The sequence below is a fragment of the Dromaius novaehollandiae genome, chromosome 1 (genome assembly GCF_036370855.1).
Source record: "Dromaius novaehollandiae isolate bDroNov1 chromosome 1, bDroNov1.hap1, whole genome shotgun sequence".
Classification (NCBI taxonomy): Eukaryota; Metazoa; Chordata; class Aves; order Casuariiformes; family Dromaiidae; genus Dromaius; species Dromaius novaehollandiae.
The window spans coordinates 74202141-74221494 of NC_088098.1; the positions used below are offsets into that span (position 1 = coordinate 74202141).

Genomic DNA, 19354 nt, shown 5'->3' on the forward strand with positions numbered 1-19354 from the left:
CCCCCTAAAATCCCACCCAAGAATAGCACTGTGATGTTGGTTTATTATCTCAGTTGATCAAGCTATCACAGGCTATATGCAAAATGAAGGATTTTTTTTTTAATTGCTGGCATTGAAATGTCAAAGCAGGATTTCCAAACAAAGTGATATTTTCATATCCTTAAACATTTAATCTTCCGAGAACCATTTCTGTCTAAAATCAGTTAGGTTTCTTATACACGAAGCTAGAGAGATGATTAAGAACCTTTTTTGTTCCTCCTTGAAGTTGGGGGGGAGGACAGGACACAAAAAAAATTCATGACGACACTTAATATTTTAGACTTTGCTCTATACTTCGGTAGTACCCGCTTCCAGCAGAGCTGAGTTGGTCATAGCTTTTGAAAGAGATAGGTGTCCTGACCACTCTAGTAAGCTCCTAATATACACTCAGTCATATCATGAAAATTTTGCTCTTTTTAATACAGCTTGCTCTGCCTAGAGCAGTTTTTCATATACTAGTACAAAGTTCACTCTGTCCACAGAAGTTGTGCTAGAATAGTATGTTCATATTCAGTATATTGTGTCTGTGTTTTGCTTAAGCATTTGCAATACATACCTCACTTGAAATGTGTTCATGTGTCGTCTTCCATCTGCATCTTTGCAGCTGAAAAGGTCTCTGTCCCTGCCTTGCCCCCAGATACTCAGAATATCACTCCGTGGCACCGCGGTCTCCATGCTGGAGATAACTTCTCCCGTTCTCCAGGCGATCTACTGAGCTGCTTACGTCTGTGTTCTTTAACTCATTTCAATCAAGTTGTACTGACTTAGCGCAATACCGTTACTTCAACTAATGTCTCTGACTTTGACTAAAATAAGTGGTAGCAGGACGAAGCTCACGTGCCTTAAGAGCAGACAGAAAGGGTGGGGGGGCATGGGGTGATTATTTAGTTCTCTCAAACTCATAGCAGATTGATCTTCAAATATATTTTTAAAACACATGGATTTATTTACACCCTTGCAAAGTGGGTATGAAATGCCTCAAAATAAAAGCAGGAGTGTTTTGTGTTCAGGATACACTTAGTCAAAAAAGGCATGTAAGTATGCTTAGTTAGATTTAGTGGTGTGTTGGAGCTGGTGCAGATGGCTGTGCAAAATGCGAGGCATTGATGAACCACGCTCAGAGTGTGCATGTGCGTGTGCGAATGCGTCTGTCTGTATGTATGTATTACAAAAATAGGGTTTGATGCCTATTGACCAGTGGTAAAAAAATAATCTTTAAATTATGAATATGTTTCTGTTGGGGTTAGGAGTTACATAATAATAAATTCTATGCTACACCGAGATATCCAGTTGGGGATCGTTTGTTGTGGTTCATAGTTATCTCAGAGAGGCACTGCAAGTCCGGCTCAGGCCAGGCAGTGATATCAGTACCACTATCTGAAGCCCTAAAGCAAGAATTTCCTGTATTTCTCAATGATGCCTTTAAGACTTTTTGGGCCTCGTTGGACAGCTCCTTTTCAAAGGTGACCACCATAGATTATGCAGCATGTTTCAAACCTTTTCTCTGTCACCCCCTTGGTTTTGGAATACACAACTGCTTGCAGTATGTGTGCTAATGGAAACTATCACCCTTGCTAGTGGTAAGCGTTGCTCTTAATGCTGGTGTCAGTGAGTCAGTCCCCTGTGAAGAAAACAAAACAGTTTGAACAAAAAGTGCAAGAAGAAATGTTAATTTGTATCAGTGATGAGGTGAAACAGCACCGATTAATTCACTTATTTTCACTTCTCTGTGTGTTGGGTATGAGCTTATTAGTGCACTCTTGGGAAACAATTCCTGGGTTAGCAGTATGTGCAATACTACTTTTTGTTCATCTTCTGTTGCAGAGCTGCCTTTTTTGCAAGTGGCTGAATTTTTCAACCAAATTGTAGCACCTGTCACGATTTTCATGTGACTCTTGGAAACCCGCTGCAGTCTTCACTATCTGCTATTCAGTCCTGCTTTCTTCTCCCTTTAGCAGGTAAGCAAATGTTTCTACAACACTATCTACAATTGTAAGGTGTTTCCAATTTCAGACCACTTTGAGGGTTTGTTTTGTTGGACTGACTAGGGTTAACATCTCTCTTACAACATCTCCCACAGATCCCACTGTATTTTCTGCCATAGAAAAATATCTGAATAACAGTGCAATACTCCGTGATTTTTAACATCAGCTCATGTCAGCCTACCTCCCTCTGGCTTTAGTGGAGCTTTAAAAAATGGCATGCATAAGCTTTCAGTTGTCATTCTAGTCACAGCTGTATCAGGGTTGGGAGCAAGCAGTATAGAAAATTGCTGGAAGTTCTGCTCTCGGAGAAGAGCCTCTGAATAAAATTCATCTCCATGGGGAAAAAAAGCCATCAGAAAGCCAGAGCGGCTAATACAAAAGCTCTGGTGTTAGCTATCGCTTTTTAGATCATGGGGCTACCTCGAGCTGAATGGGAGGGTTCAGGTGCTGTTCTCCGAGATCGTAGAGAACTGCTACAGAAACACATAGAGCCACCCTGGCTGCCTGTGCGCTGAAGCATATGAGGAATTCTCAAATGACCTAAATATCATCGATATATATGGGGGTGTGGTGAGAAGCAGCCCCAGACAGCTGAGCGGTAGCAGTATCTTAAACAGCCACAGCTATTGCTGCAGTGATGCTTGGGCACAACCATCCATCATGTCAATGCTAGTTAATAGTCAGTTCTAGGATTGGATTCCCATTTGAGATTTGAGGTTCTGAGGAAGTAGGGAATTTTACAGATTTCTTGAAATTACTTTCAGAATCTACTAGTCACGTATGGAGAGAGAGGGGTGTGTGTGTGTGCGTGTGTGTGTACTTATGTGAAAGGAAAGTAAATGTTCTTAATCTGTCTTGGATGTTCTGTTTTTCTTTTAATGTTATCATCACATGTAATAGTTCTTATTTTTTCAAAGCAATTTAGAAATTTTCTCAGAAAACAATTGCCAGTTTCCTTCACCAAATTCATGTTCTCTCTGAACCTCTTAAGAGATTTATTTTCCCTTGAAGATTTATTTACTTTATCACTAAACTGCAGGATCTAAACTCTGCCATGGCTTCATTTTTTTTCTGTGATTTTTAAGCAAAGAAGCCTTTTCTAAAGGGTTCTCCTTTTTTAAAAAAAAAAAAACTTCAATTTTGAATTGTTTTGAGCAATGCATACTTTCTTCCAAATTTATATCAAGTAGTAAATGATAAGAATGTTTACTCCATGCTAGTTCATTACAGTCGTAACTGGATTTTGCTACAGTGCTTACTTTACTTCATCCCAGGCTGTTAAAGTGTAAATACTCATGATGTAGGCTGCAGTTCCCACTGAGCCCTTGCGCCATATCCAATACAAGCATATGACTTGCACCACAATTTATCTTTAATTTGTCTTTAAACTGAACACAGATGTTTAAAAGTGAGAGAAAACATTTTCATTTGTGTTGCACCTTTTTCCCAAGAGTTTCCAGGATGTCTGGGGTCCCTAAGAAATGAGTTAGCAGCATCAGTAGCAAAGATGGGGCTTTTGATAGCTATTCATACTATAACTGGAGCTCGGCAGTCTCAGGTTGTGAAGAGAGTAGGCACGGATATTGCTGTCTTCCTCATTGGCTATTCCTCTGGAAAAGGTGAGGGAAGAATTTGGGTATAACTTTGTAGGGAAATTTCTGCTACCAATGCCCATATTATTTCAAGCATAGCTAGAAATTTCTGTTTCCAAACTTTTCAGCTTTCTCTAAAACATCTATCCACATTTGCTATTAACTAAATTGGTAATCTACCAACTAATCTGTTACTAGCACAAGAGTGCTATCAGCAGCAGCTCCAAATATTTCTGTTAAGAGAGTTCCCTCATTGCTAGTAGAAGTAAAAACTGACCTACACACTGGAATATTCTGAAAAGTTTTCCTGTGAACACTCCATCTGTGTCTTGTTATTAAATTTTCTCTTGATATTGTGAATAACTGCATTTACATCAGAGTAAAAAACAGACGTGTACATGCCTTCTCTTTCTAGCAGAGCATTTGCAAACTGTTCCGCTGTACATTGTTTAGGGATTACTCTGTAATCCATAGCACTACTTTGATGGACAGCCAGATGGGAGTTCTCAGCAAGCAAGGCCTTATTAGACATTATGCCGTGAGTGACTTACCAGCACCCTGACAGAGTTGTTTGCTGCCTAGATGCACCAATGGCTTATGAAAAAACAATAACCCCCTACTGCAAACCCGGCATTTTATAGCCACTTGTGTTTTTCATTGCAAAAGCCGTAACTTCTCACTTGCTGGCAATATAATAGACTTTAAGCGATTCTTATGGTTTTAAGTGCAGCGTTATATTCAAATTTTATATTCCAACAGTGTGCATTTTTTTACAGTTAAGTTTATTATTTGCTTTTCATTGTGGTATGATGTAATTTAAAGGTCTCGGTCAGGATTCTGGTCCTGTCGTAAAAGGGACCACAGAAAACACGCGTTGAAGGTTCTGGGCCCCCGTTAGTTTATATCTGCAGGGCATGGGCTTTGTAAACATTTGCAGTTTTCCATTGCAATAATGGAAATGTCACAGGTTTCAAACCCAGTACATGCACAAGACGTGGCATGGCAGTGGCCACATCAGAAACAGCAGAGCACTGTGTTTGCTATGCTTGCAAGGACAGAGAAATCAGTGGAACAGTAGTGGGATAATACAGGAGGTTAGCACCACTAACTATGTCACAGCTGGTGAGCATTCAGTCTTTTCTCAATTAGTATAATGAGAAGTTCCTAGAAAAGTTACAGCTCTGCTCCCTTTTTTCTCCTCTTCCAACAGTAAGAGGTGAACATGACACTGTTTATTGTTTAATTCTCCCTGTCCCCTGCTTCCGTAGGTGTTATTCCTTTTTCCTAGAAAACTCAGCTGATTCCGTAGCCAGAAAAGATGCCCCTTACCAGCAAATCCTATTTGCTGTCCCACTTCTCTGAACTCTGTGATGCCTTTGGCCAATCTCAACAGCAGACGCCCCTGGAAATACTTCCTGATTTAATATATCCTTCTTTGAAATACCAATTGAGTTTGTAAACCAAAGATAGGTCCCAGAAAGTCTTTTCATCTAGGGTCAGAGCTTGTTCTCTGGAGAGTGAAACCTTCATTAGTTGGATGCCAAATTATTTACACTTGTGTCAGGATCAATCAGGCAGTAAAACAGTCTGGGGATGAGATTCATCTCATCTGATCTTACATACATGCCTGGTTTTCTCCAGCAACTCTAAAACAAGGGCCAGATATTCCTGTACATCTCCACTTTTAGTCAGATGAATGCCCCTTTTGGATCATTTCCTAGTCGGTATCGTTGAGTGAGCTTCTAAAACAGAAAGGCCAAGGTAGAGTGACAGAACTTATCTCAAGGGTTTCTTAGTTGCACCTTCCAATTCTGACCTCCCAGGTTATTGCATTGCTGTTGCAGTCATCAGCATCCCATCTCTCTTTACAGCTCTTGAGGACTATTTTACCAAAAGAAAAGAATGATTTCAAGTGTTATGCCGGTTTTCTTCCTTTTCCTTATTCACCATCTGAGTAAAATACAGACAATAATATCTGCATTTGTTAAGTTTAGATAAAAGCATAAATATTTCTATCTATCAGTCTATCTAACTATGCAAAACAACAATTTCACCTGTAAAACAGAGGAGGTCTTATATTTATTACTTTTAATTCTGCTGTAAGTAAAGGGAGGAGAAAACGGTATGATTCATTCCTCTTTTTTGCCCAACTCCACACAAAAGCAATCAAAACAGCTTTCATAGAGCTAAGAAAAGGCGGACAAGTCACCTCACTGAGGTTTGAATAATCTTCCAGAAGTTAAATAATGAGAACTGCCAGAATAAGGCCATAAAAAGTCATAACCAGGCACAAAAATCATGATGTTCATTTGAAAATTGATTTTTTTCTTTAGAACTTGTGTTCTGTTTTTGCACTGAATTGAGACTGTTAACTGTTTCAGCCCCTGACTTTGATCACTAGATTTTATTTCCTGAGTAAAGTAGTAAGAAAAGTAAGTAGATAAATATGAGCGAGAGTTGAGGTTCAGCTCAAATTTAATTAAGCCTCTTAATTAGGACTTAAAGTGGCTAATAATTTTGGATGCCTTTGTTTTTTGGCCACAAAAGTTTTAAGCCTTCTGATAGAGAAGGGTAGTTGTATGTTATTACGGATTCAGCCTTAAAAAATTAAATCTCCTATAACTTTGTTTTTAACAGTACTGGGTACCTAAAAACAGAGTCGCAAAGCATTTTGCCTTTTAAGAAATGCTTTAAAACATTTGAAACAGATTTTCTGTTTGAACTAGATTATCTGTTAAAAGCCTGGGTTAGGAAACAACACGCTACAGTAAATGCACACTGAAAATTTGTATTTTATTCCAGCAGAAGAAGTCAGATATATTTACTTTTCAAATGACACACTAAATTCTTGTACTGAATAAACCAGAGAAACTCAGATGGGATCAATGAGCCAAAAAGCTGGATTTGAGAAGTCATTTATCTTTATGCCAGCCTGAGTAAAAAGTTCAATTCTATACATTCTCAGTAATCAGCGTTCAAATTTGGGTCCAAAAGCTTCAGTTGGAGCCAATCTCTAAAACAGGTGACTAATGAAATGAACATCATACCCAACACACACCCCTCCTTTTTTGCATGTGGAGTATTAGCTGAGGGCCAGGATTGTTTAGATGTACATAGTGATTCACCTTTCCTTTCTCTTCTCTGCTCCCTTCTCCTTGCCTCCCCACACCTTTGTGCTGGCTCCTCCTACTGCTGCACAGGCAGATACTACAGAAAGGAAGACAGCAACTTTATACTGAAACGGCAATAAGTTTCCTTTTGCTTTTTTCCCCAGCTCTGTTTTATCGGTCAGAGTAAACAGATTCCTTAACTCATGCAGGCAAATGCCATCCAAATTGTCTCTTAGTGTGGGTTTTGTAAGTACATTCAGCTATGATCACAGCTCCATATCCTTGCAGTTCTACCCGTCTGCCAAGAGCAGAATATACTTTTGCATTTTCCTTTTTTTTGGGTATACTTCAGTGCTATTCATTTCCTAGAAGGGAGTATCCCTTTTAGGAGAGAAACTTCTACATCTTCATGACCTTTTATTTCTACAGTAGAAACGGGTGAACTCACTTGGAATAAATAAGAACCAAGCCAAAACATTACACAGAACAAAATTAAATCCAAATTTGACCTTTCCGAGGTTCAGAAAAGAAAAATACTTGCTTCCCTTTATCTTCTGACTGGTGCCCTATGATTACAAGTACCCAAGTATCATAGTAGAGACTAAGTCTTTGTGGATGCATGTCCTGACAACCCGTGCTGCTGCTGCCTGCCCCAGGCTGCTCCCTGTGGCACGTTACTCTCCCCAGTGCGGTGCCAGGAAGGCAGATCCACTCCTCGTCCTCCAATGCCTTCCCCCCCCCCGACCCCACCATGCGTGCACACACCTGTCACTTAATAGCTTCGGCCCGTCAGACGTCACTGGGCTGAAACCTGGTAGGTAGCTCAGATGCGCTTAAAAGTGCGTAGACTAAGACAAACAGATTTGCCAGTTTTTGACCCTAAGAATGTGCGAAATCCAGTTTCTCCAGGAGACAGACGCTTCTTCCGTCCTCTTCCTCTCCTCGGTGGTCAGAATAGCTTTTCTTGAAAGTGCCCAACTGGTGAAAATTGGTACCAGCTTATTTCTAAAGGTTGAAGTACCTTAAAAGAAAATGAGGTAGGGATTTGAATGTGGAGCTGACCCACAGTATGCGCTTCCCCACTCGTGAGAGGTTTTCAAAAAAAATTTTTTTTTAATGGTTTTCCTAAAATCAAGTATGCTACCCAGAATGAGATTCAAGCAGGTGCTGGCTGGAAGCCCTGGACTGCCTGACTTTCTGTATGAAGGAGCCGGAGCCGTGCATCCCAGTAATGTGGCCCAGGGCTTTCAGTACCAGGATCCCAACTCCCCAGTTGGGAACCTTGTTTGAGATTAGTCCTTCAAGCTCTCTGCTTTGGAGTGGGGAGCTGATGTCCTGTTAAACTGGGTCTGTGTGGCCTTTAAAAAACTAGTAGCCTTACAGCAGCAAGCCTGAAAGATCGTGGATGGCTCACTGCTGCCTATGCCATGAAGCCTAAAAATCATTGAGGATCTTACCATTTTTCAGTAAAAAACAGGAATTTTAATTTTCTACACATTTGCAGAATTTGAACTATTTCATAGTGAAAAGTTAATACAGCCTGAGGTTGAAGAAGCGATCTTTTCAAATGACTGAGGAAAAATCTGTGGACAAGAAAGCTTGAGCAGCAAAACTCATCAGGAATAGAGCTGCTGGAGACACACAAAACTTCTGTGTGAGCAGCTCTGTTCTTTCACCTTACCTTCCAAATAGCTTGAGGATGCTGGTGCTTACAGAGACTGTAGGGAGAGACAAGCTCCTCAACTAGTTTTCTAGTTGTTGCTGCCTTTTGGGGAAAAAAAACATTTTCTGGAAGGAAACGTAATGGAATTTCCCTTACCTCCCCGATAACGAGGCATTCCTTCCGGGTGATAACTTGGATGGTGATATCATGTTGATGTCTGGCTGACGATTGAGGCTGGCTAATGTGCTGGGGAGCGAGTGGAAGGAGTTTTGTCAAACCTTGCCATTGAGTCTAAAATATTCGAGCACTCTACCTTTGAGATTGTTTCCCTGAGCCTCCTGAGAAAACACTGGCTTAGCAGATAGTGGGAGGTCGTATAGTGCTGGACCTGCTGATCTTGTGAAATCAACATTTAAATGTACGAGTGTAAAACCATTTGTGAGAAGAAGGCCTTTTGTACCATTGCTGTTTCCACTGCCCGTATCTCACTCTGCAGGGACTGTTTAAGTGTGTGTGCGTGAAAAGATGGCAAAGATCATCATTTTGAAGTTCCTCGTGAAACCTCCAGCATGCTAAAAGCTACTGAGTCCAACCACATAGTCAGTAATTGCAATTTTAGATTTTATCTGTAAAATCTCTCTGGAAATTTTTCCATTAAAAAAAAAAAATCCATGTGGTGCCAAAGGAGAATGATAGATCTTCTTAAAAAAAAAAATCCATTTGTATTGTAGGCTAGGCTTTTGTGACTTTTACAGGATTGTAAGATTTGTTCCAGAGAGCTATAGCACTGTTAAAGTAACAGTAGTGTAGTACCATCAAAGATCCCCCAAATTTGCGGAGTTTTCTCTGGCATTGGTCAGTACGGAAGTGACCTCCGTGAGTTATGCACAGGAGGTGGCAGTAATCTCAAGGCATGGTTCATGTTTCCAGTCATGCTCGCATTTTGCTACCTTAACAGTAAAGCCAGGATATCACTTGTTACTAACAGCTGGCCACTAGTGCAGTTTATTGGAAACTCAGCTAGTTATTGAAGTGGGCTCTTTATCTTGGTGACCTTCCAAGGCAATCAGAGCATTCTTGGAAGACCTTGAATCAGAAATGTTTGGATATAAGAAAAATAGCACTGCACAGCACACAACTCTGAGCTCCCAGGGTTCACAGATTTGGAAAGCACTGTACCATATATAACTGTGGAAGACAGCACTGAGATACTGTGGCTGCTACATCAAGGTCATGGTGTTCTGGGATCCAATTAAAATTATGCAAGATAAGCAATTTAGGAAAGATTTCACACAGAGTTCAGGAAGAAAAAAGTCATACGCTTTATGAGCTCAGTTACTTTGTAAGATTAATTTTCCAATATCTCATGATCTGGTAATAAAAGCACGAAGTATTTTAAACATTTGATTTGCTTATAGATCAGAACCGTCAAACTTTAGTTTCTAAATCACAGTTGTAGGTTTGACGAGTTTCCATTTAATAGCAATGTTGTGTGCTTGCCTTGGAGTTTGTATGATACGCGCTGCAATGGGTTGTGAATTTGGTGAGTGGGCAATACTGAAACTTGCTATGGCCATGGCTGATACTCAGAAGCCCTCCTCCTTCTTTGGACGTGATCTGAATGGGAGGTGGTAATGCTACAGGTCCTCTAATTCAAAGCACTGATCCTCACGTCCTCCAACATAACTATCACGTTCATTCTAATCACTGCACTAACTCCAACTCCCAGAACCTGCAAAGAGATAATGAGGAGCGATATGAGCTAGAGGAATTGCCTTTTGATGGAAAACTTGGTATTTTGAATGGGGCCATAGCAGTCCTGTTCCAGGCTACCAGTCCTAATTCCTGTCTCCTGGAGGACAAGGATAAAAGATTTAGCAATCTACTGTGTTTTAAGTACTCTGTATATTGTTATGTTTTGTAAACCGAATGTTTCTCCTGGGAAAGAGGAAGGGATTTTGTAGATGTTTTGAGCAAAGATTTCCGTATAGATATTACTAGATTGATGTCCTATGCTATATTAGGTTAGTGACCAGGAACTCGCTCTGAGCTCAGGGCCCGATTTTGCTAGTTATAGTACAGAGTGAAAAGGCACCTCTGCTGAAGAAGAGCTCACTGTCCAAACAGACAAGACAAAGAAGTGATTCCCTTAAAGCCACCTGAAGAGCGGTTTGCAAGCAGTGTGTTAGTACCAGTGGTTTTATCTCCTTTTGCTCTTTCCTTTCCATCTCTTTTTCGCTTTAAAATTTTTCCTGAGAAAGAGTTAGCTAACTGAGAAAGCTGAAAACTGAAAAGGAAGAGGCAGCACAAGAGTGAGGAGTGAAGGTGAGAAGGAGGGAGCAAGGTGGGGAGACTGAGAGGCACAAGCAGCCAGTGAACAGATAAACTATGTTGTCCAACACAAGACTGTGAAACAAAACGATTGTTGCTGCAGGTCCTTTGCTCAGGTACAGGTTTTGTTTCTGCTGAGAAAGTCTCCTAGGCACAGGCATATTACTCTGTCTCATACTGAACAACAGTCTGAGGGGAATTTCCTGGAAATTGGCCCTGATCCTCCACAGGCCGTAATGATTTTGAGCGTCCTTATTTGGTGCAAGTCTGTCCCCAAGGCAGGCGATGGAAATGCAGCAGCCGTGGCAGGCTGCGGGTCAGATCTGAAGTTTTGTAGGATGGGCTGCATCCATGGATGTTACCGCAAAAATGGCGAGGGAGGCCAGATCGTCCTTTTCTAGCACTAGTGAGAGGACTCTTAGGTGTCACCTTCTGCTTGCTTAGGAAGGAGTAACTAACTGTCTTTTAGCATTTCTTCTTGCTCATAGCAGAAAAGGCAAAGAAGCCTCACGTGTGAGTCCTTGCAGAGAACGTGCGGAGAGGAAGCAGATAGCACAGCTCTGCCTGAAGGAGAGAAACCGTGTGGTCATGCAGGCACCATCCATCACAGGTCACAGAAGCACGAGAACGCACAGGAGATGTTCTGATGCTGTAGAGATGGCCCCATAAACCCAAGTCTCCTATAAATCAGTGTTTGGCTGTGGTGAGGGTGGAAATAAAACAAAGGACTAACAAAACCAAGGCTGTCCTATGACCAGCCTCAATAGATGACAGGCAGAAACTGTCCTTGAGAGCGCCTTTATCTCCAGAGTTTGCAGCGAGTGAGTGGGATGGCGGGGGGAGGGTTTAAATAGTTGCCTCTTTGGTTTTATACTTTCTTTATTCTCTTTATTCTTTGTTTTCTGATGATAAAGGAGCCTTCTGTGGATATTGTAGCAAAAGAATTGATGAGTCATAAGGTTTGCAACTTCGTTTCCCCCTCCACTCATTTTATTTTTTTTCCTGATAGTCACATCTCCTCCTCTCGCTCCACCTTCCCCCTCCTCTGCTGGTGCAGCAGGACGTGCTGTGCCTTTAAGAAGTGTGTTTTTTCAGAAGACTAATTCCTGAGCTTTGGCATGTGTTGAGGCATGTCCTAAGTTTTGTGGTGTGGTTTATGAAAAACTAAAGTGCATTTGTCTTGGGAGTTTTTTAACTCTTTTCTGCCATAGCTAAATTTTACGTCTTTGTTCTTTACTTGCAGAGCGCATACTATTCAGCATTTCTATAGAGATTTCTGCTCTGTTCCCCCAAAGAGAAAGGGAAATACGTAAATTACTGGGAGGCTTTTTTCAATTAAAGTTTATCTTCACCGAATTGTTTTTTAAATGGCAAAGCTCTGGTGAATAAAGCTGACATAACAAATTTTCTTACTGATTATATCCTCACACTTGCACCATTATCACTGCAGTGTTAACCTGCCGTTGTAATGGCGTAACTGTATAGCAGCAGACAAGCTAAGCTGGCCCAGAATAATCACAGCATTGGCAGCTTGTCTGTGAGCTTCATAAACTGTGAATTTCTTACTGTTTCTGTTCGTGAACATTTGTTTCTTTTGCTTTCTTTTCCCTCTCATTACAGCCAGAAAGAAACTTGCAGGAAGACAATATGATTATACTGTAAAGATTAATATAACATTAGGTAAATAAAATGTTGGCTTTTTTCATTTTCTAAGCAAATACAACCAAGCTTGTGCTTTGGGAGAGGTCTGCCTGGAATTTTTTTCACATTTGCAGGGGACAGCAATGCGATCATTAAACCACAACTCCCACTTGGACCATTGCATGCCTTATATGCATACCAGCAGGTAACTACACCGTTACCCTTGATGAGTTTTTTAAAAGCTGTATTTACTATGCGGCCCTCTATGTGTATCTTACCGTTGTCTTGTAGCAGCAGCATAAAATCTCTGGGACAGTCAGCACATACTCACATACCTGTGCATTATTTTAGGCTTTGAGATAGCTCTATGTGGACAGGCTGCTGCAGCCACACAGAATTCCCCCTACCTCTGGGGCGCTTTGGGCAGGCTTAGGGGCTTACCATGCAGAGTCACCTGCAGCATGTGGGCCTCACAGATGGAAGAAGAGTTTCTGGTAGAGACAGGCCTGTTGTCAGGAGGAGAAATGTTGCAGGGGGAAGGGAGGGTACCGGCGATGTTCCTTCCATGCTCTTGAGATTATTGCATGTCTTTGAATAAATCACTTAACCTTTGAGCTGCAGGTTTCTTGTGTGCAAAATAGTGATATTAGCACTGTGTACAGCATGCTGGGATGAAATGAATTAATGTAACAGTACTTTACAGTCTCGGCTCTGAAAATGTGCTGAGTGCAGTTGTTCTATTTAAGAAGCTTGTACTGTTCATTACGGAGCCTACAGGAGGGCTCCCGCCAGTCCTCTGTCCTTCCCACCCTCCCAGTCATTCGGTCGGCGCTTCCATCGCTCTTCATGACCAATAGCGAGCAATCTCTGCTGTTTAGCCTCTTAATCCTGAAGCAGTGCTGTATTGCAACAACTCCATTAAGAAGTGGCTACGGAGAAACGGCCATCCTGCAACTGCTGGCGAGGAGCTCTCTCTTCTGCATCCCTCTCCGGCCTCCCAGGAGTACTCTGCTAGTCCCTAAGCATCCCTGCGGGAGCATGCCACAGGGGGAGGTAGTCATCCTGGGGGCTCTCAGCAGCTCTGCCGCCCACCCATTGCATGGCCTGGGCACATCGCATCGCCTTTCTTTTCTTCACTATAGATGATAAAATGCGGATCATGCATTTTACCTTCACACCCAAGAGCTGTTCAGGCTGAATTAATGAATGACTAAGAAGTCAAGGATGTCCATGGAAGAACAGCGCAATGTAAATGTGAAGTATTACTCTGTAATTGTGGATGGAGGTAACCCATGTTGAAAATGATATATTTTATCCTAAATCAACATTTGATCAGGTAGAATCATAGTTTGGAGGAGGAAGTGCAGACAAAGCCTGCCCTTGTCACCTCAGTCGGAAGTTTTAGAGGAAACTGGGATGCTGCTTCTCCCTTGTCCTTTGTGCATATGTAGACTCAGAGTCTAGTACTGCTTTCTGAGATTGATGGGGTGACATAGAAATAATCTGACTTCTGTAGGTGTAATATTTCAAGATACAGAGGGAAAGAGAGGGGTTTTTTTCTTCTCTTAAGATTTAGTGTTTTACAAGGAAGCCAAGCACTACTTTCTGCAGCATTGTCTGGTGTATCAAAGGTTGGCACAGCAGCTCCCTGGGTTCAGTCAAGTTAGCAAGTTGAGGATTTTAAGAAAAAGAAAGCAGTTTAAACATTATTATGTAGTTGCTGGCATACTGGCATCATCAGTGTACAGTTTATAAAGTCTCCAGTGCTGTCAACAAGGCAATAAGGAGTTGAAATTCCAAAGATTTAATCCAGTATAATCATGTGTTGTAAGGCCTAGCAAATTGACAGAAGTGAGAAGCAGAAAAGGTTTAGCATCCAAGCTAGGTGGAAAATGAAATTAGATGGAAGGGTATTACCACAGGTTTATCTCACTGGTTGTTTCACTACCAGGGTAGATGCCCGTTTATCCACTCCCTCCCCAGAAGCTCAGGTAGAGCTGCGCTCCCCTGCTCTCCGAGTGCCCTTCATCCTATTTGAACAAAGCAGTGTTCTGCTGTATCTATTTTTGGTCGCTGATTTGTGTGCTGTCGAAGCCATCTCATTGCTTAGAATACAGTGATATATTGTTGTGGTTGTTTTCCTTTTGCTGCTATGTACATAGTGAATTGTTGTTCGTTTGTTTGAAGGATTTAAACATCTGGAAGAGAGGAGGGATAGCAATGTCTTTGTACACAGGTTAGATTTGAAGCTATAGATCCCTTCCAAAGTGCAATGTTATATGCTATCTACTGTGATGCTTGTTTGTGTACTTTGGATTTTTACTTTGGGAAGGACAATCAGTATATAGCTAATCCAAGCAGCAGGTTGAAACTACTACTAGTACTAAAACTAGCCCAAATTAAGAATGGATTTTTCCCCAGATAGTTCTGCAACTGCTTCCCATAATGAGAATACCAAATACAGATTTTAGAAGTAAATGTTTGTATGCAACAAGCTTAGCTGAGTTTTGGCAAATACTGAAAGGAATCAGTTTTTACTAAAATAATGTCAGTAACTGATGCAGGTAGGGCAGCCCTCACTGTGAAAAATTCAGTTCTTCTGTAATGTAAGCACTGAGGTGTTTGGACACAAGCAAATCCAAACATAGCCTGGATCTAGGCAACAGATTATCACAAATGAAAAGAATGAATAAAAAGTGGGGGGAAAAAGCAATTATAAGTTCCCCTGTATTCCAGTCACCTTCTGCTGAGTACGACCGTACTCTGCAAGGAGTCCTGCTAGCTTTTCGCAGGGTATCTGCAGACAAATGCCTTAGCAACAGAAGTGCTGTTCTTATACTCTGGCTCACTCTATCACAATTTTTTTTTTCTTTTGAGAAAGCTAATCACTGTATTTTTTACGTTGCTTCCCAACAGATGAGAAAGGCACTTCTGAATTTAAAACAGAATCTTGAATGAGTGACAAGATGCCAAACATGGGCTAGAGTCTTGTAGCAGCATATCCTTTAGCTCCAGTGCTGCAGTCAGAAAGATTTTTCCTTTGAAGATAAGGCACCTGGGGGTTTTGTAGATGCTAAGTATGCTCCGAGTTGTGCAGCTGTTATCTCAATTAAAAAAAAAAAAAGACAAACCATTAGCTTTTTTTATGCACAACCAGAAATTCCTCAAAATGACAAACCCAAACTTCCACTTTTCATTTTGCAGTTGCATTGTTTTTTAAATACTTTCAGTCTTGTGGCTTATGTGACACTTTCAGCTTCAGCAGCCTCCGAGGCAGGCGGCGAGTTTGTGCTCTGTGTGTGTATGGGAGAGGGTGAGCACGGGAGCGCGCGTATGTCTATGTATGAGTGAGAGCGAGCGAGAGCGCGTGTGTGCAGTGTCGTAACGTGGCAGGGCACAGGCAGTTATGAAACTTTCCAATAAAGTCTCTGTGCGTCAGTATTGGTTGCTTGGGGTTTTTTTTTGTCTGTGGCCCTCCAGTTTCATTTCCATTTATGAGTGCAGCGAGGGAGAGAGGGAGAAATGCTAGCAGCCCCCCCAAAGGCAGCTGAGGAGAAGGGCACTTCCCAGGCCAGGTGGAGCATGCAGCGTGCTGGATGAGCTCCTCACTGCTGGGGCAGGGGACCCGGGGAGGGGACAGCTGTGCACTTTGGGCAGCTGCTGGTTAAAAGGGGCCCCTTCCCAGTGTTAAAGCAGCAGCAAGGAGTTGGACTTTTATTTTTTAAAAGGACTGGAGAAATTATTAACCACAGCTTATGACGTCAGAGTTGATCTGATTAAAGGTTTGTTTTCTTGCTGGCAGAGGTGTGCTCCGTAGAGACTGGTTCTCTCTTCTTTTTTTTTTAAGTTTCTTTTTTGAACAGCAAACGGAGAGAACTGCTCGCATTGCTGCTGCTGCTCCGGCTGCGTGTGTGTGTGTGTAAAAAGGATGGTGTATCTGTAGCTGCCACGCGCAAACACACATTTGACCATGAGGACTCTTCGCAGGTTGAAGTTCATGAGTTCGCCCAGCCTCAGTGATCTGGGCAAGAGAGAGCAGGCAGCCTTGGATGAGCGGGGGACCCAGCAGCGACGGGCCTGCTCCAACGCTACCTGGAACAGGTAAGGTCTTGCACCATGTACTTACTACCCTGGAGCCTCCCAGCTCTCCATAGCAGCTGGTGCGATTAATGCACAGGTATCCTCTCGCTCGGCTTCATGGTCCAGGGTGGCTTGTTCCCGACTTGAATTTTATAATACTGCGGGCTTCTGCGTTAATCTGTTACACCTACCAGAATAAGCGCTCAGGAAGAGACCCAAGCGGCTTTTTTCAAGTCGCTTTTAACCTTTCTCAGAAGGCTGATAGAAAAGAGTTTCCTGCAGCTGGCTCAGCTGGCTCTTCGTTGTGACAGACAAAGGCTTGTTTCAAGCCACAATTACGTCTTTGCCTCTTTCTGGATGTTTTCATTCAAGGTTTATTTGCTTTGTTTTAGTTTAAAAAAAAAAAAAAAAGTAGAGATGGTTAAAATTTGTATGTATTATCTTTAGCTGCATACCTATATATATATATATATATAGCTGTTATACATATAGCTGTTTGTTGATCCAGATATGACAAAGCGTATTCATTTTACTCACGTTAATGTAAACATCTCCATGCATGTGTATATGCACGCATTTTGGATGAGAAAGAATAATCCATGATGGTTTTCTTTACCCTGTTTATAAATTTGAATTCTATTAATGTCTGACAAAAAAAAAAAAACAGGAAAACATTTTCTGGTGAATGTTTCACTTAGGGTAGAAATTCAGAAAGCATCTTAACAACCTTTTCAGTGACATTCATCTTTTAAAGATAAGTCTAAGTCTTCTCTACGTCATTAGGAATTATATTCTTTTGTCCTTTTTGCAAATGAAATTTAATTTCCTGGGTCACCTGGCTTGGAAAGTGTCATCCATAATGTTTTAGAATAGTTTGGAGATCCAGTTCTAGGAAGTAAAAATATCAGTGAATTATAGATGTGCTTGTTAAAAGTATTTCAATTCTGAGCAAAAAAAAAGGATTACAAAATATTACATCTTCTGTCCCTCTCACCTCAGTATTTGTATACTCATGCCTCTATTAGGAATTATTTGTTGAATGCCAGCAGCACACTAAGCACTGAAACTGTTCTAGTCACAAAAGAGGAGGAGTTTCTGCTCAGAGTATCTTGCTATTTGAATGACCCAAGGATGCTCCAGAGGTCTGCACGGTGGTGCTAATTAAAGGCTAGATCCTGCTACCTTGGCTTATGTCAATTAGTCCCTCACTTGGCCGGTAGCCCCACTGGAATCAGCAGGGAAGAAGATACTACTTGGTGTGAACCAAGGTGACAGAATGCGATCTTCCAAGCTTTCCCATAATGGTGCGCTGACAGCTTTTATTGGCAGGGATTAGCGTTTCCAGGTCTTGTGGGGAAGTGAGTTGTCAGGACAGATTTGACTGGGGAATAGGGTCAGTGCCAGGCACGGTGGGAAGAGGAAGAGTTCCAGGCACAGGGACAAGTCGAAAGAAGTCCTCGTTTGGAAGCGGAAAATGTTCCCATTTTAGCTGGTATTTGCAAGGAAAGTCAAATGAGGGAGTTTTTATTAAGTGAGCTGGGGCAAAAGGAGAATTCATTGTTTTAAGTTGGAGAAGACAGGCATAGTTCTGGCCGAAAGCGGTTTTCTATCAGTGTATTTCATGTATGTGTATTTCATCAAAATGGTTAACCGAGTGTGACATCACATATTACTGAAATATATGTCTGTGAGTAATCTTGTCACCGCTTTGTGTGAACTCGTGCCTAACCCTTCCTTCTTGCCATGACTGGCCTGTCCCCTGTGCACGGCTGGCACTGCCATCCCCATAGTCCTGTGGCACGTGCCTCTGAAATCCCTTGGGAAGCACCCACAGGGCTGCTGCCGGAGGGCACCAGGCCTGAGCTACCTGAGTCAGCAAGTGAGGGGGGCATCTGCGTGTCTGCACTAGCTGTTCCCCAAAGCTGCGACAAGTAACACAGATTATAAAAGAGTTGCACTGCATGGACTAAATGAAAACCCTCTATTTCTCACTTAATAGCACAACGCTTTCCCCAGAGGGGAAGAGAGAATGAGGGTACTTCTTCTTTCAGACATAAAAAGGCTCATATCCTCTCTTGGTTTTAAGAATCTCAGGTATTCTGCAGGCTATAAAATTGGAATTGATCCTCAGGAAAACCAGGGCCTAAATGATGTTGGATTAGCTGTATTAAGAAGTTGTCTGTTGTAGTTTTCACCTATGACCAGTGCATGCCCATTTTGACATGTGTAACAGGGCTTGATATTCAGAGAGCTGGTTTCAGAGAGTTGGTCTTCAGCTCTCCTTGAGAGAGCCTAAAATCTGTATCCCAAACTGGGCTTTTAAACTTGGACTCACTAGAAAATTCTGGTGAGTTTTCAAAATATTAGGCTGTGAAAGGGTTCTCCCCCCCCCCCCCCCCCCGGTAAAATTAAAACACTTGCCCCAACAAAGGACTAGCGTGCTGCATTTTGGCTTGTGGGAATATTTGTGCTTCCGTATAAAAGAATCATTTGTGTTGTTTTATTCTGTGAAATATTGAGCATTCTTGCTGCTGAAGGAAGTCAAGATACACCAGAAGCGCTCTTCCCTCTCACCAAGCCTGACTGTTCTATATTTAAATGTACTGTTGGTTTCTTGCTTAATGTTAGCAGCTGTGCCTGGGTGTGGTGTGCGTGCATCTGCTTTTGAAAGAGGCTTTGAACCACGTTCATCAAAATTGATGTGGGGAAAGGTAAAGTACAACCCTATGGCAGGCTCTGCCCCACAGGGAACTGCTGAGAAAGTCAGTCCTTGGAGGTGGAGCGAAGGGTGCCTCGGCCCTGCTGGTCCAGTGTGCACTCTGCTGAGCAAGAGTTTTGCTGGTGGGACCTTCTGCAGAGAGCTGCTCCATTGCTGTGCGCTCACTGCTGGCTTTGTGACTGCTGTCTGGCTGC

At 42.0% G+C, this 19354-nt stretch overlaps 1 protein-coding gene across 6 annotated transcripts in view; it reads left to right on the forward strand.

Moving 5' to 3' along the window:
- The window catches only part of PRR5 (proline rich 5), a 94046-nt gene that overhangs the window by 22148 nt on the left and 52544 nt on the right, over window positions 1–19354 (forward strand). For 3 of the 6 annotated variants that reach the window (XM_064516901.1, XM_064516911.1, XM_064516905.1), the window contains 2 exons: window positions 1864–1997; window positions 16209–16462. In XM_064516901.1, the coding sequence (XP_064372971.1) occupies window positions 16332–16462 (131 nt within the window). In that variant the 5' untranslated portion in view covers window positions 1864–1997; window positions 16209–16331. Of the gene's footprint in view, window positions 1–1863; window positions 1998–16011; window positions 16144–16208; window positions 16463–19354 lie in introns of those variants that run through there. The other 3 variants (XM_064516919.1, XM_026114032.2, XM_026114033.2) reach the window with 3 other exon arrangements.